The 16,857-nt window shown below is 42.0% G+C and overlaps 2 protein-coding genes across 12 annotated transcripts in view; one reads left to right on the forward strand and one right to left on the reverse strand.

Annotated features, from left to right (window-relative positions):
* ralgapa1 (Ral GTPase activating protein catalytic subunit alpha 1) overlaps positions 1-8,213 on the reverse strand; it is a 90,486-nt gene extending 82,273 nt beyond the window's left edge. The window contains exons 1-3 of one of the 8 annotated variants that reach the window (XM_019881670.1): positions 7,691-8,211; positions 1,856-1,966; positions 274-323 (exon numbers count right to left, since the gene is read on the reverse strand). In XM_019881670.1, coding sequence (XP_019737229.1) covers positions 274-323; positions 1,856-1,966; positions 7,691-7,796 — 267 coding nt within the window. In that variant the 5' untranslated portion in view covers positions 7,797-8,211. Of the gene's footprint in view, positions 1-273; positions 324-1,855; positions 1,967-7,690 lie in introns of all 8 variants that reach the window. The other 7 variants (XM_019881671.1, XM_019881675.1, XM_019881676.1 and 4 more) reach the window with 7 other exon arrangements.
* A 186-nt stretch (positions 8,214-8,399) lies between these two features.
* brms1la (BRMS1 like transcriptional repressor a) lies at positions 8,400-15,298 on the forward strand. 4 transcript variants are annotated; one of them, XM_019881681.1, is made up of 9 exons: positions 8,400-8,489; positions 9,013-9,166; positions 9,423-9,513; positions 9,612-9,739; positions 9,817-9,896; positions 11,524-11,620; positions 13,109-13,198; positions 13,301-13,365; positions 13,566-15,298. In XM_019881681.1, the coding sequence occupies exons 2-9, from the start codon at positions 9,028-9,030 to the stop codon at positions 13,662-13,664; spliced, it is 789 nt and encodes a 262-aa protein (XP_019737240.1). In that variant the 5' UTR covers positions 8,400-8,489; positions 9,013-9,027; the 3' UTR covers positions 13,665-15,298. The 4 variants fall into 4 exon arrangements, with proteins under 4 accessions (XP_019737240.1, XP_019737239.1, XP_019737242.1 ...); XM_019881680.1 differs by having other exon boundaries at positions 8,480-8,565; XM_019881683.1 differs by lacking the exon at positions 8,400-8,489 and adding an exon at positions 8,510-8,533.
* The last annotated feature ends 1,559 nt before the right edge of the window (positions 15,299-16,857 follow it).

A 16,857-nucleotide genomic window follows, 5' to 3' on the forward strand; every position in this document is an offset into this window, starting at 1 on the left:
GCCGTGCACTTATGTAAGAATGGACTAACAAGTGGCCCCTCGTGGTTGAAGCCAGAGGGCAGCCATCTTACGTTTTTTTTTTTGTTTTGTTTTGGGTTTTTTTTTCACTGAAGTCAGTGTTGTCAGTGCATGTTTTGTGCCAAGATCCCTGTATGGAAGAATGAGGGGCTTTCAAAGTGCACTCCTTTTACCACCGATCAAATTTTAATTTGTTGGACGATCATAAAAAAAAATAATAATAATAAGAGGTGGTAGGAAATTCCAGTACTGTACCTCGAAAATAAAGAGGATTGAGTCCAACTCCTCCCTCTGAGACTTGTGACCTGAAAAATGAGAGCATGAAGAAGAGAATTGATTTTTTTCCATTAAATGATTTTAAAATTACCAATTGCTGATTGCAGATTAAATTGATAAGAATGACAATAATAATAATAATAAAAAAAAAAAAATAATAATAACTGGAAAATTCCAGTGGAAATTTTGAATGGGCTTGAAAAGTCTCATTTGTGAAGGCTTCTTGGCAAGGTGGGCTTGCCCTGCAAAACAGGGATAGGCAACTGGTAGCCCTCAATTAAGTCAGTTTCTGTATGTTAAAGCAGCGTGGCTCAGAAAAAGATGCTCACGATGCTCACATGACTGCTTCTGACACGGCACCCCACTCATTTTCAAAGGGACATGTTCACTGTTTTCTAGGAATTGTGTCAAAATGGTAACACAAAATTCCTAAAAAAAATTGTTCACATCCAAGCCTGGACAGAAACATCTTTTGAAACATAATTTGCACAGATACGTGAAATGGTGTGTGCGGAATTCTGTGTGTGGGGAAAACATTAGAATACGAAAGGATACAAAATTATATAATAACAGGTTTCCTACAGCATTACGCAAGGCTAAATTCAATCATTTTTGAGACTTTTTCATTCCATTTCAAACTAAATTTAACACCAATTTCACACTATTCACAATTTCCAATGTTTAAAGTTGCGACCATTTACAATTGTTTTGGTGGTTCTACAATCGTAATTGTATGATGGAACCATAAGACTTGTTAATTTCTTTTCAAGAATGTTCATTTATTTTGAAATTTGAGACAATTCAGAGTCATAAAATCCTACTTAGGCCAAACAAAAAAGATGTTTGATGAAAGTGTGTTTCCGGCAACATGAAATTTCAGGTCGGTAGGTCGGACAAAGTTTTTTTTTTTTAAATCTTTTTTTTCCATCAAAAATTTAAACAAAATAACCATAAAACATAAAACAAGAAGACATTGAACCCGCCGCTCCGTGGCCGGCGCCGCCACCACCTATTTGGTTTTCTCCCCGCTCCGGACTCGGGGGGCCCCGGTGGGGCGCACCGCCGCCTCTGCCGCCGTCCTCCTCCGTCCTCGGTTTTTACTCGGCCCGTGGTGTTCATCAAATAGTTCGCTGAATTTTTTCGATACATCAATGGATGCTATTTTCTTAACATTACGGTGCGAGCATGCAACTGTAACACAGAAAACGCGGTTTAAACTGTCGTCGGAGATCGCAGCCCCCACCATGTTTCAATGTTGTTGACAGACAACAGGGCAAACGACGCACGCGCTCAACGTGAATATCGCGAGAGTTTGCACCGATGTAAACCCTCTACACAAAAATGTAGAGGGTTGTTTGAAAAAAATGCCGACCGTAAAGTTTTTTTTCGACGTAGAAATTCTTGGTCGGTCGGGTTACCGGAAACACACTACTTTTTTTTCTACGCCTTATCATCAACATTTTTGAAGGCTTTTCAAAGATTCTCCGTTGCACAAGCCGTGCAACTGTTCGTGGCATTGCTTGCTCTGCAGCAGTCATAATCATGCTGTACTGTAACTCACCTTTTTGCTTGAGGCTAACCTCAATGGTGACAAAGTTCTCAAAGAAAACATAGTAGATGTGGGAGTAGTTCAGGTCGAAGAACTGCTTCAGCTCTGGTGGTTCTGCATTTTCTGGACAATACAAAAGGGAATGAGGCCGATATTTAAATTAATAGTCACATTATTTAAATAAATACCACAGATGCATCGAGAAAAGCACTCAAAATGTAAAAATTCTCATATTTAATTCTTCATTTAATGTATTTTTTTTTTGGGGGGGGGTATTAACATTGTGATTACATCGAGGACCGTGAGACCGTGAAATCGTGAAATACATGGGTCTTTCCGTTAAAATCATCATAGAATTGATAGAATTCACGCATGACACCAATAATATGCTAGGAGGTTGGGGGAGTACATTTCTGAAATCAGAATCAAAAATACATTTAGGGACCCATAAACCCATTTCTGATTCAAATTTGCTTTTGGCCAGTGTTATTCAAGTTTGCAGAGAAGCATTGTCCTTGCTTAATAGGAAACAAAGGAGTGGGTGAAATAATGATTCATCAATGCCTGCAATACTTCCCCTCTCAATTCAATTTCAATTCATCAACTTCCCTCCTCAATTTAATAACCAACCAACAAATGCTCTGAATCAAATCACTTCCTGGCCATTGGGGGACGCTTGGCATGTGATTCATGTTGTATGGATGGAAGCATCATTCGACGAAACAACAAAATGGTGATTAAAAGCAAGCAGCAATAGCAGCCTGAAGTCAGTGGCTTCGACTTTTAACTCTGATGTTTAGCGTCATTTCAGATTCCCCAGTAAATTTGCATGCAAACTGACGGCAAGCTTTGTCAGCGCACAGAAGACAAAGAGTCTCTGGCCACATTCATATGCGAGGAGCTATGACTGTATTGTGCGATGGAAAAGAAGTAGTTTAAGAAAATGGCACAGACATTTGAACCACAAAATGCGATACCAACACAAAAACACATCTCAGAAGTCGCAGTCATCCCGGAGCTGTACAGAGTTGAAAGACAGCAGTTTTGGAGTTGCTGAAGTTGGCAGAGATATGTTGGGCCAATGTGGTTTGCTAATTAGCCAGTAGGAGGAGTTTACTCAACAGGTAAATTACATTCGGAGGTTTACAAACACTGTTCAGTCTTATGTGGAAATAAGAAAAAAAGTTGAACCTATTAGTCTGGAAAAGGTTACAAAGCCATTCCCAAGAGTGGGGCTCCAGCGAACCATTGTTGGAGCAATTAGCCATAAATGGAGAAAATTAGGAACAGTGGCAAACATTCCCAGGAGTGGTCGACCAGCTAAAATTATTCCTAGAGTGCAACGACGACTTATTCTGGAAGTCTCAAAAGAACCTAGAACAACATCCAAAAAACTCCGGACATCGCTGGCCTCATTTCAAGACAGTGTTCAAGACTCTAGCATAGGAAAGACACTGGATAAAATGGCATCCATGGGAGAGCTCCCAGGCGAAAACCACTGCTGTCCAAAAAGAACACTCAGGCTCATCTCACATTTGCTAAAAGTCATCTTGATGACCCTCAAGACTTTTGGAAACACATTCTGTGGACTGATGAGTCAAAAATTGAACTTTTTGGAAGGTGTGTGGTCCGTTACGTCTGGGGTAAAAATGGCATGGCATTTGGTAAAAAGAACATCATGCCAAGAGTGAAGCATGGTATTGAAAGTGTGACGGTCTGTGGCTGTTTTGCTACCTCAAGACCAGGACAACTAGCAGTTATTGATGGGATAATGAATTCTGCTGTCTACCAGAAAATACTGAAGGAAAACGCCCGACAATCAGTTTGCAACCTAAAACTCAAACGCTCTTGGATCATGCAGCAGAACAAGAATCCAAAACACACCACCAAGTCCACCTCTGAATGACTAAAATAACAACATAAAAAACAAATTAAGGTTTTGCAATGGCCAACTCAACGTCTGGATTTGAATCTAATAGAGATGCTGTGGTATAACGTTAAACGGGTGGTTCATACTCGAAAAACCTTCAATATGGTGGAGTTGAAGCAATTCTGTGAAGAGGAGAGGGACAAACTTCCTCCACAGACTAATCACCAAATATCGCAAATGCTTGATTTCAGTTATTGCTGCCAAGGGTGGCACAAACCATGAGTAAGTTAAGAGGGCAATTACTTTTTCACATCGGGCCAGGTAGGTTTGGATTTTTTTGTGCCTTCATAAATCAAATTGGCATTTAGAAACTATATTTTGTAGTTCCTTGGGTTATTTTTGTGTGACATTAAAATTGGTCTGATGAACTGCAACCTTTGTCTGTCATAAATATGCAAAGAACACAGAAATCAGGAAGAGGGCAAATACTTTTTCACGGCACTGTATGTCCATCCTGTCTTTTCATCTGTGATGTTTCTTTTGGCATCATCTCAACTCAACTCAACTCAAATGTATTTATAGAGCACTTTCAAACAGCCATCGCTGCACATAAAGTGCTGTACATGGAGCAACTAACATATACCACAGTAGAGCAATAAATCAGTAACAAAGATGGTAGATAGCACCAAACAGTAAAACTAAGATCAAATCTGAGTCATACTGAGTCAAATGCCAAAGAATACAAGTGAGTTTTGAGGCGGGTTTTAAAGATGGGCAGCGAGGAGGCTTGCCGAATGTTCAGTGGGAGGTCATTCCAGAGAGAGGGACCAGCAACGGAAAAGGCTCGATCCCCTCTGAGCCTCTGTTTAGTTCTTGGTACTTCTAATAATGTTTGGTCCGCAGACTTGAGGCGCCGGGCGGGTGTTATAGGGCAGGGGTCCCCAACCGCCGGTCCACGGACCGGTACCGGTCCACCTGGCATTTGGTGCCAGGACGCACAGAAAGAACTTGCCTTAATTCCGTTTTATTTATTTCGGAATACGAAAGAAGTTTTATTTTGAAAAACTACCGGATTCTCCGTTACATCCGTCTGTGTCACGCTTGACACACGTCAAGCCACGCTTCTCCATCACATGACCGATTACTTCAAAACAAAACGCAGGAGCCTGCAAAATGAGTAAAAAAACTGCTGGAAATCGCAAATGACGGCGGCCTTAAAAGTACGTTCGAAACAACTGGATCAAAGTTATGGCTGAATACTCTGAGAACGCCACAATAGCACTGTTGCTATTTCCGACATCCTACCTGTGTGAGGCGGGGGGTTTCTGCAGCAACGGCGACGAAAACAAAATTACGAAGTAGACTGGACATAAACCACACACTTGAGGTGTCATTGTCTCCTATTACCCCGAGATGGGACCGTCTGGTTGCAGAAAATCATGCTCGGGGCTGTGGTGAGTCGTCATTTTCATGCACTTTGAATTTGCGTTGTATCGTATTTTGAAGGCATTAAACATTACCATAGCGATCAGAGTGTTGCGGCCAGATTAGACTGCTTGTGTTTATTATTATATTTCGAAAACACCACATTTTCATGCAGCTCATACCATATTATTTTGTTGTATTATTTCCGCCACACCTTAAATGCCGGTCCCTGAAAATATTGTCTGACATAAACCGGTCCGTAGGGCAAAAAAGGTTGGGGACCCCTGATTTAGAGATTTGAAAACAAATAATAGGATCTTGAAAATAACTCTAAAATGTATCAGGAGCCAGTGAAGGGATGCCAGAGTAGGAGTTATGTGCTCCCTCTTACGAGTACCAGTCAAGAGGCGAGCAGCGGCATTCTGGACCAGCTGGAGGTGTTTAATGGAGGACTGGCTGACTCCAAAGTAAAGGGCATTGCAGTAATCGAGCTGGGATGTGACGAAGGCATGAATTACTGTCTCAAAGTGTTCTTGAGAGAGGAGAGGTTTTACTTTGGCCAGCTGTCTAAGATGAAAGAAATCATCAACAAATAAAGAGCAATAACAGCGCTGTAAAGCATTCTGGGAAGTGTGCAGCCAGCCACACCATTGCTACAATGTTTTATTTTACAGTCAATGACAACTTTGCAAAAAGTGGCCATAAAAGGGTAATATTTTAGGGTGGACACAAACATCTGAGCATTTTTTCATTGTGTCAACACTGACAACGTGAACTAAGACTTTTTGATATGTTGTGTCAATCTGCCTAGTGTTAGAATGTACGACACTTTATTATGACCATGTGAATTTTGTTGCACACATGAAGTGGCAATGTGATTGTTGCATGGATGTGAGTGTTGTTCAATTGTCAGTTTCAAGCACGGGGGGCTGGAACCTATCCTAGCTGAATTTGGGCGGAAGGCCGACTACACCCTGAACTGGTCGCTAGTCAGTCGCAGGGCACATATAGAGACGAACAACCACACTGACATCCACACCGGCAGAGTGGGAACCGATCCCACGCTGTCCCCACACAAGTCAGGCGAGTGTACCACTGCACCATCAAGACCATGCTTGTATTATGTGGTCTTATATACGGAGGAGCTAAAAAGAAGAATACAAGCGATGGAAATGAGATGCTACAGGAAGATTCTAGACATCCACTACACTGAACGCATGACAAATGAAGAGGTCCGCAAGAAGATCACAGACGCAATTGGACCACATAATGATCTTCTTACAACTGTGAAAAAACTAAAGCTGAAATGGTATGGTCACACATCCCGCTCATCTGGACTCGCTAAGACCATCCTGCAAGGCACAATCAGAGGAAACCGAAAAAGGGGAAGACAGAAAAAGAGATGGGAGGACAACATCCAAGAATGGACAGGATTGGGCCTGGCAGAGTCCCAAAGAGCAGTGGAGGACAGAGACTGGTGGAGGAGAGTGGTGGCACAGGCTTCACAGGCGCCCCAACGACTCCTACGGAAGTCAAGGGATAGGTGAAGGTGAAGGAAGGTATTCCCTAAACTGCCAGGAGACACGCCCCCTTGTCCAGAGAGAGAGAGAGAGAGAGAGAGAGAGAGAGAGAGAGAGAGAGAGAGAGACACACACACACACACACACACACACACACACACACACACACAAAACAATGCAAAGAGGAAGTTGGGCTACTGTACAGGACATCGAGAGGAAATACTAAAGGTTGTTTTCATCTGCAGTCAGTAGGCATATTGAGGATGTGTAGTGTCCATTTGTGGGAACTATAAACAGCACCTGTTCCAGACGACTGATTCTTCCATACCAAACAAGTCACCTTATTAAATGTTATCTGAATGCAGTACAGACAATTAAATAATTAAATGGTACTGTAGCCAGACACCTGTGATTGGCTGGGAACCAGTTCAGGGTGAACCCCGCCTGCTGCCCCAAGACAGATGGGATAGGTTCCCGCACGCCCCACGACCCATGTGACCCCTCGACCCATGTAACAATATGCTGATCAGAAAATGGATGGATTGATGGATGAATGTAGCCAGACACACCCCTAACAGACTACGTTCATTTACAGTATTGCATTTTATGCTTCCAGCACCACAAAAGACGGTCTTCTTTTAACCCCCCCCCCCAATTTCAATTCCTATGCAGTTGTCTAAATTGTGTTTAATTGAAAAATGATTAATGTACTGTACACAGAATGTATTCAAACTGACCCCAAAATGTACTGCCAAACATTCACCGCTGAATTAATTGTAAAATACACATTACCGTAGTTAGAATTTATGTTTTCATAACGAGGTGGGTTGACACCATTATTGCCTCATTAAAATGTCAACACGACGAATGATTGAATGGGTGCGACAAAATCTGCTAAAAGCGATACATATATAACATATCATCTCAAGTGCTATTCAAAGATGCCTTTTTTTCTGTTTGTTCGTTTCCTGACATTCCAAGACTGTCACGTAGTAATGAACGTTAGCAGCTCAACAAGGACATTAAACTTACCTATGACTATTCTGAGATGTTTGAGCCTCGTAAAGACGTCCTTCTTTGGATCCAACACTTTCTGTGTTGATTTTCTGACGTCCCCGTGAGGCTTTTTGGAAAACATTCCTGAGGCTGGAGACTCCAGGAGCAAATTATAGACAGCGAGGACGTGCTAGCTCTAAAACGTAGCAATTTAGAGAGCTCCGGCTAGCGTTAATCTTCAAAATAACCGAACGCAATCACTCACGGTGCGTTCCGATTTTAGCACTGATGCGGCGCATTACAAAACCGTGTCCAAATGGACAACGTTTATTTACACTAAGCCTCATAGTTGGTAGACCGCAGCAGGTATAGCATCTATCCATTGCATCTCCTTTTCCACAACAGTCTGCAGCCTGACGGCTAATGTAACTATTGAGCTAACCTAGCTAGCTCAGAGGCTCACTCACAGGGCTCACTTGGAAAACATCATGGCGGAGAAGGGAGGGGAAACTAAATAATGGATAAAATACATATTCAACAGAAACACACTCAATAATATGGGCGTTTTATTGTGGACGCGTATGTGTATGGCAAGGGAATGCGACATGTTGATTTGTATGTGGGAGACAAAATATTATTTTACAGGCACTCAAATGTAACGCCTTTCGACCGCCTTGAGCCAGTGGTGAATTCTGGGTAACGTAGTAACGATGCGCGTTTGTGGCCCTGTCAATGGCCCGTGATCTGAATTAGAAAACTACATTTCCCGGCACGTCTAGGTTCATGTCAAAGAGTTTTGTTTTTAGCATTCTTCCCTCCTGGGCAGCATTTCAAGGTAGGAAATATACATTTGGACGTCTTTCGTAAAAAATCAACAGGGTTGAAACAAAACGCCAACGGTTTATACGTTTGTGAGTCGTAATTTGGTGTTGGAATATGCGTAATGTGCGCATAGCAACAAGTCCTCCTGATGCTGGTTGTGTAGCTTAAAGGTGCTAAAAGGCTAACATCGTTGTCGTGTTTATCTTTTGCTTGCCACATATTATGAGACAATTGCAGTACATACGTATAAGCTGTGTCAAGGAAAGGGATTTAACATAAATATTTATACTTTTAGCGAGGATGTTTGTAAACAAAGACAAATCTGAGTCCAAAAAAAGTCCCAAAAGCAACAGAACTGAAAACGTAATCATCATGTCGCGATATTATTTAATACCGAATAAAACTAGCATTACTTTTCTGGTCGCAGTTTAAGCGAAAATGGAACCGGTCATATTAAATGTGCCATGACAAGACATTGAGAGCTCGCCGTGGAGCGACCATTGAAAGAAACATTTCTTTTTTCTACTCTCTATCAGAGTGAACTTTCTGCTATGCCAGTGCATCGCGACCGGGAGAAGAAGGAGGGCACAGCAGAGGAGATGGAGGTTGAGGATCAGGAGCAAGAAGGATCCAGTTCAGAGGAGGAGGATTCTGAAACTTCCTCTGTCTCTGAAGATGGAGACAGCTCTGGTAAGAATGTCAGGTGCGGTTATGTACTGATACACAATACAAGGTTCTGATATAGATGTAGCGCAATTACTACCAGTGCTTGCATAATGTGAAGAACACTTCGGTCAATTTTTGTCAATTTTTAAATGTTTAACTCAATGGCGTGTCCGCGTTTTGGACCATTAACGTAAAAAAAATAAATAAAAAGGCCGAAAACGACATACTGGTGCATGTTTTTCACAGTACATTGACAATTTGTTACTTTTGTATGTCACAGAAATGGATGAGGAGGATTGTGAGCGAAGAAGGATGGAGTGTTTGGATGAAATGTCAAATCTGGAGAAACAGTTCACTGATCTCAAAGACCAGTAAGAAACAGAAAGATTTTTTTGAAATAGGCTATTTGCCCCATTTGTTTGGAAATAAAAATCAGTGTGAATATACTGTAAATATTTTGTGCATGCAGGCTGTATCGGGAACGTCTCACTCAGGTCAACAGCAAGCTGGCTGAGGTGGAGGCCGGACGTGCAGCAGAATATTTGGATCCTCTGGCTGTGCTGCTGGAGAACATGCAGGTTCGCACCAAGGTGGCAGGTAATCCTAACGTGTCACAAAATCTCTTTACGCACCGGCCAATGTATTCTTATTCCAAATCCTTCTGTCTTTGTCAGGAATCTACAAGGAGTTGTGCTTGGAGTCTGTAAAGAATAAGTACAAGTGTGAGATCCAGGCAGCATGCCAGCACTGGGAGGTTAGAAAGGGAGCACACTCACACTTGCCGGAATTTCCATTTTTGCTATGCACTGTAGCTTTGAAATCACCGACCTCCAGTAAGGCTTACTACAGTGAATATATTAAGTTCAAAATAATCTTGAATAGCTATAGGGCTAGCCACAAATCAGTAGGTATTCAAATTGAATAGCAAATTAAAAACTAATGCTGAATGAGTTCTTTCCAGATTCAAGTGACATCACACACACACACACACGCACACCCACACACCTATGTGTGTCGTATGTACAGTGGCCTGCGAAAGTATTTGGCGCCCTTGAACTTTTTGACCTTTAACCACATTTCAGGCTTGAAACATAAAAATATCAAATTTGGTCTTCACGATACTCTTTGCTCCCGAGGATTCTTTTAACAGACCTCTGAGGCCATCACAGAGCAGGTGCGTTTATACTCATGCTTGACACAGGTGGACTCTATTTATCATCATCAGTCATTTAGGCCAACATTGGATCGTTAAGAAATCATCAGGGAACCTCTGGAATGAGTTGGCCACACTGAGAGAATAATATCGCACCCAGTTTTCACTTTTTTTATTTCAAAAACAAAGTTTAAAATATCGTATGAATGTCATTTCACTTTTTTTGTGTGTCCCCTCCCAAATTCTAATTTTATGTCTTTATGTTTCAAGCTTGAAATGTGGGAAAAGGTCAAAAAGTTTCAAGGGGCCGAATACTTTTGCAAGCCACTGTGTGCGGGAGAAGCACCTGCACCACTGTGAGATTCAAAAACAAAACATAGACGCGTTTGCGTGTGTATGGGAATATCTATTGAGCATTCAATTTAATTGTTAAACTAATGATGGGACGAAATATGCCTTGTGTCGGGTAATGGGGTAATGGGAGGAGCGTTTCCACGAAGCGTTTGTCGAGGCGCGCTTCATTCGGGCAAAACGCGGAAATGATGACGTGTGATGCCTCGGTGGCCGCCTGGACCGCGTGACTGCTTCAGGAAATGGTTCGATTGTTTGTCGGGCATTGCAAAGCGGGTATTAAGCTGCCACAAAACGAAATGGTGGTCGCCGGTTAGCTCACATTTTGTGGATTTCGGGCTGTCGTACTTGTTACACCTGACCTGTGTGCAACGGCAATCTTATTTCGTCTGTTGTTGCAATGGAGCTTGCACGAAAAAGAATTTCCCTTGTTTGGGAAGACTACCAATTGTTTGCTTCTCATAAGACAAAATAAATATAATATAAATAAATATTGTAGAAAGGGTTCTGTCAGTCGTCATCTGTACCTGTGGGTAAAAAACAAAAAACAAAAACAAAAAAAAAAAAAAAAAAGGACGTTTCGCTTTTCCCCTCCTCCCCAAAAGTTTCGACATCTCGGTTCTCGACCAAAAATTTCAAGTTTTTTATGCAGATGACGAACCAATTTCGGTTCTCGAACAAACTGAGCGCACTTGAATGCACCCCTTGACTCCTCTCGCCTTCCTTAGACGAGGAAATGACGCTTCCTCGGGTAGACAAGGAAGTATTTTACAGGTGAAGTTTCTGTTGTATGGCAAACTCCTTGCAAAATCTGCGATACAGCATTTACGGTTGGTCTGGGGTATCTGATTTAACGTGTGTGTTTGTGTGTGCACAGAGTGAGAAGCTGCTTCTGTTTGACACGGGTCAAAGTGAACTGGAGGAGAAAATAAGAAGATTGGAGGAAGACAGACACAGCATCGATATCACATCAGGTAACAGGGTTAGCACCGCGTCGTGTCACCTCTCAGCCAATGTCGCTAAACTGTCTAGAAATCTCTCAGCCGCAACATCGTGTCTTTTTATGTGGCTAAACCTTACTGCCTTGTAAACTGCCGCGACCAAGAAAGCTGGACCGGGTGTATCCTGCTACATTTACATATAATACCTAGAGTACCTATGATACAGTAAATCAGCATAGTAGCCTCACATGCAACGTCAGTGCTTTCATCAGCCATCAGGCCGCTATAAAAATTCACGTTTAACTCTTTCAGGGACAGCGGCTACGACAGTGGACAGCTTATGTTATCAGGCGACAGGGTGCATAAAAGGGTTAAGGTCAGGGCTCGGGCTCGAAATAAGCGTTTTTTTAATCGCAATCTGTTTTATGATGTTGGTCACGTGACATTCGCAATCTGATCCGTGATTGGTCGTGATCTGAGCGTCGTGATGTCATTTTGAGTCGACAGCAAATGGCAAAATGGCCGCCCAATGAAATGAATGAAACCCGGTGGAGTTTACTGCTCAATTCATGTTCCACCAACGCAATGTCTACTTGAATATCGTTTTTATGTTAGTGGAGGGAGCAGAGAATCCTTTTAGGTTCCAATTGGTTCCTGCTAATAATCATCACTCGATGGCATAGGGACACAAACAGGGAAACAACTCAATGGGGAATAGAAAAAGACTGTAACACTATATATAAAGTGTATCGGATGAGAGGGCACACTGTCGGCTTTTGAGAAAATTGAATGCTTTGGTGCGCCTTATAGTGTGGAAAATACGGTTTTAAAAAAACATCCGAGGCGGACCAGAACATGACATGTTTGTCACAACCCCTCCACCCCATGGCAACACTAATCCAGTTCATTAAACAGGGATGAGAGTGGCTAGTGATGAAAAAATCTAAAAATCAGCCGGGGGTCTGGGGGCCACAGGTACCCAGGGGCAATGGCCCAGATGGGGGCAACACACACACACGTATATAATATATATATATATATATATATATATATATATATATAAATTCCAAGCGCAATCAACAATTAAAATGTCATTGTCATTTTTTAATTGATTAATAAAATCATTTTCTTCGGGTCCGTGGGATTAATTAAAATGTCCTTCTTAATCTCCCTTTTTAAAATAAATGTAACAACATTTGAAGAAACGGTTTTTACTGGCCTCTGATTTTAAAAGTAGTTGTTCATCAATTTGTTGTGGCCCGCGACAAAATTGTGTTTGACACCCTCTTGCCAGCTCAGGCAAAAAACTGTCTCGAACCGCCAGTGGGCAAAGGAGTCAGCGGTTCATGTTGGGCAATATATCAACTCAAATAATTTTCTGTCTGGGTGGGTGGGAGGCGGGGGTTCTCAATTCCAACTAGTACGTGGTCAACAAATAGTTTTATCTCTCCAGACAAGGTGCCACCGATTGAAAAGAAACACCGGCAGCATTCAAGCATTTTCTGTTATGTTTGTCATCAGAGCTGTGGAATGACGAGCTAGCAGGACGGAAGAAGCGAAGAAATGCTTTGAGTCTGGATAAAAAGAGGAGAAGACCTTCAGTCGTGTCTGATATCCTTTTTATGGACATCGCCGCATTTCTTTTTATGCCACTTCTTGAAAATGTTTGAAATTGCTTTCGCCCTCCGCGTATTAAACCTTAACCCCTCGTACGGCCTTATATTGTCTACATGCTTCCTGACTTGGACATCTTAGAGGACTGGACAGCTATCAGGAAGGTAGGCTTGCGTGTCAGTATCACCTCAATAAAGTATTTTTCAAGCTTAAGTTGAACTATGGTGTGTGTATGTGTGTGTGTGTGTGTGTGTGTGTATGTCAGTATCACCTCAATGAAGTATTTTTCAAGCTTAAGTTGAACTTTGATGTGTGTGTGTGTGTGTGTGTGCGTGCGTGCGTGCGCGCGCGTGTTGTCATCCAGGCTGTTGCCACCCTTGGTCCCCACAGAGGAAAGGTGGAGTCGGACAGCTCGGCTTTTCCGTTCAGACCAGACAGAAGCCGACCCATTCTCAACTGCTGAGAAAGAGCAACACGCCCTTATGGACACACAAACAAAACATGATGTGAGAACACACAGCTCACCTTTTGACTGCGACGCCAGCCGCTGCGGTGCATCCTACGGCCAAGGGAAATACACTAGACACCCTTTAAACCACAAACAATATTCAGCATTGGCTGCCATGACAGCCTGAGAACTGGTTAGGGCTAAAATCAAATTACGGACTAAATTTGAATGTTTTAAGTGGATTTTTGGTTTGTTCCACTTCATCATAGACATTGACAGAACAGACCCAACAAGAAAATGTGTGCTTCCGTTGCAAAATGGCAACACAACCAACGTTAAAATGCTTCCAGCCACCTGTTTTTTTTTGGGTTTTTTTTTTTTTTTTTTAGACGACCATGCTGGTCGAATGCCAAATTCGAAGACATAATTGTCTCTTGCCTGGACCTGAAAGCGTTGATGTGGCATTTTTGTTCCTTGGGTCACACCTCCTCCTACTTGGTAACCTTTACAAATGTCAAATAGGTTGATAGTGTCACACTGTAAATGCTGGCATCATAAATACGGACGTTCAGTGTTTCGGAAAGGGTGCAAAAGGGCCTCAAGTGAAAACGATTTGCTCACGTGAGTCCTTATTACCGGAATTTCAGGTGAACTCAGTGGTTTGACAGCTTTCTTTTTTTCTAGATTTCCATTTTTACAGAGTGTATTTATGTACAGAAACATGGTGTCAAATTGAATATTTTGATTTTGTCTGAAACGGCCTCTTTGTGAACTTTTTTTTTCCTTCTCATCAGGGCCTTACAAGTATCATGCAGGGAAATTGGCTGTTTGTGAAGATTTTGCAATTTGCCATACGAACACATTTATTTAATTGGACTCCACATCTCTTTTTTTTTCGTTCATTTGTACAGATTGGTGGTCATTGCAATTCTTGCCTGTGCCACGTCAAGTTCGAAAACAGTCCTTGTGATTTTTGCATCATTGTGTGATTGTTGTCAAGGTTATATTGAACCACACTTCGCTTCTATATTTAGTTGTGAAGTGAACGTTGAGACAAAACGTTTCAGGACATTTCTAAGCTTCTATTTGACAACACTTTAATGGAAAGAAAATGCATAATTTCAATGGATCTTACAAATTACTTTATGGGAAACCCTCCAATATATTTTTATATAATAGCCCCTTGGGGGGGGGGGGGGAGCAAAATCGATTTGGTCTGAAGTTGGGGCATTTTCAAAAATGAATATTTTGAAACGCCATGTGATTGCATGTTGTACTTATCTACCTCTGCTCTATTGTCTCATATTAATTCCCTAAACTATAAACATGCCTCCATTTTAAGCAGTTGCTGCTGATCCATAAATGTAAGCATTTGTCCAGTTTTCAATAAAAGCCTGTGGTGAAGACGCCTCATCACATCGCATGTTGAAGATATTAACAAAAACTGTTAATGGGGAAGGTTACCGAATAGTGACAAACATGAACAAACTGCCAATTACCGGTAATGATATATTTTATAATGTTTTGTATTTTTATTAATCACGATGATGTTGGTGACATCGGGATTTGTTTTTCCACACAGTTAATGTGCAAACAAAAGTGTTCCTTTGGATGGAATATTTTCCTAATAAAGTGACTTTTCTAGAGTTCTCTGTGGCATCTGCTCATAATTAATCGGTAAATTGGCATAAACATAAGTTGGGAGCCTTTTGATCGACAGCGGAAGTATTTTAGAGAGGGGAAGCAAACTCATGTTACATAGGAATCACCATTAAAGTGCATCTGATTAACCCCAAATGGCATTCATGGTCTACGGACAGCTTCCACGGCATCAGGAGAATCTTTTTGTTCAAAAGAGAGTCAGTCCGGAGAAGGGTACAAAAGCACTACACACAGCATGGAACACGGTGGCCACATCAAGTGGAGGGGAAAAAAAGGCACAAAAATGACAAAACCAAGAACTTGACGTTGCCCAAAACAAGAAGCAAACTATTCAGGGAGGCTTCCAAGAGGCCCATAACAACGTTGAAGGGAGCTTGCAGGAATTTCTGGAAAGTACTGGCAGGACAGTAGTCGGTACATATGTGATAACTATCTGCCAACTTCATATATTGGCAATGGGGTAGGCTGCCAAGATGGAAGCCTGAGAAAGAAAAGCACCCAACCGAGCTGTGGTTTCCAAACACACACTTGTTATTCTCCCAAACGCATGTGGGGACAATGTGTTATGGTTGGATGAAACAAAAGGTTGAACTTTTGGACCAAACATGACTACAGTATGCTCATCCCCAAGAAGACACCACATATACAGTGAATCACGGTGGCGGCAGCATCGTGCTTTGGGGCCGTTTGCGCAGTTAGGAACTGGGGCCATGGACAAGGTGGAGGCAATTCGAAACAGTTCCAAATAGCAGTCAGGGTTAGCAAAGCATTTTCAGGCTTCTACTATAAGTGAAACATGTTAGTAAAAAACTAACACAACAGCAGAACCTTATTCGGGGTTAACCAGAGGCACTGTAAATGGTGGCAGGTGTGTGCTGACTCCACCAAACATGAGTTTGGATGTGACTGAATCATTCTGAACACAGCCATGTCACCAGTTAGAAGAGTGTGTGCAGACTTGCACAACAGTTTCCCGAATATTCAATTTTTTTTAACCCAAACGAATACCTACAGGTGATAGATCCAATTAATGGTGGAAAACGTTTTGCGATTATTTATCTTGGTGTAATGACAAAAACCTAGCATTTGACTCCTGCTCAAATGACTTTTGTTTTTGACCAAGATGTGTCGTCTTTTTCGATACATTTGTATACCTACCCTGATTCAAACCCTCCAACCGGGTAAGGAATAAACAATATGTCTTCCCCCCAACCCTCCACTCCCATCGATTACCTCCCAATGGACAACATATGTGAGGCTCACCGAAGAAACATCTTTTTCAGGGACGTCTGGGCTTCCTTTAGCCAGACGATGTCAAACCACATTCTGCACGCGATACAACAGCGTGGCTCCATGGTAAAAAAGTTTGAGTCCTAGACTGGCCTGCCTGCAGTCGAGACCTGTCTCCACTTGAAAACGTGGCCCATTATGACGCGCAAAATACGACAACAGGGACTGTTGAGCAACTGTGGTTGCACATCAAGCATTTCACCTTCAAAGCTTCAACAATTTTGTGTCCTCACACCCCAAATGCTTATTGGGTGTT

The sequence above is a fragment of the Hippocampus comes genome, unplaced genomic scaffold (genome assembly GCF_001891065.2).
Source record: "Hippocampus comes isolate QL1 unplaced genomic scaffold, H_comes_QL1_v1.1 scaffold356, whole genome shotgun sequence".
In the NCBI taxonomy this organism is placed as follows: Eukaryota; Metazoa; Chordata; class Actinopteri; order Syngnathiformes; family Syngnathidae; genus Hippocampus; species Hippocampus comes.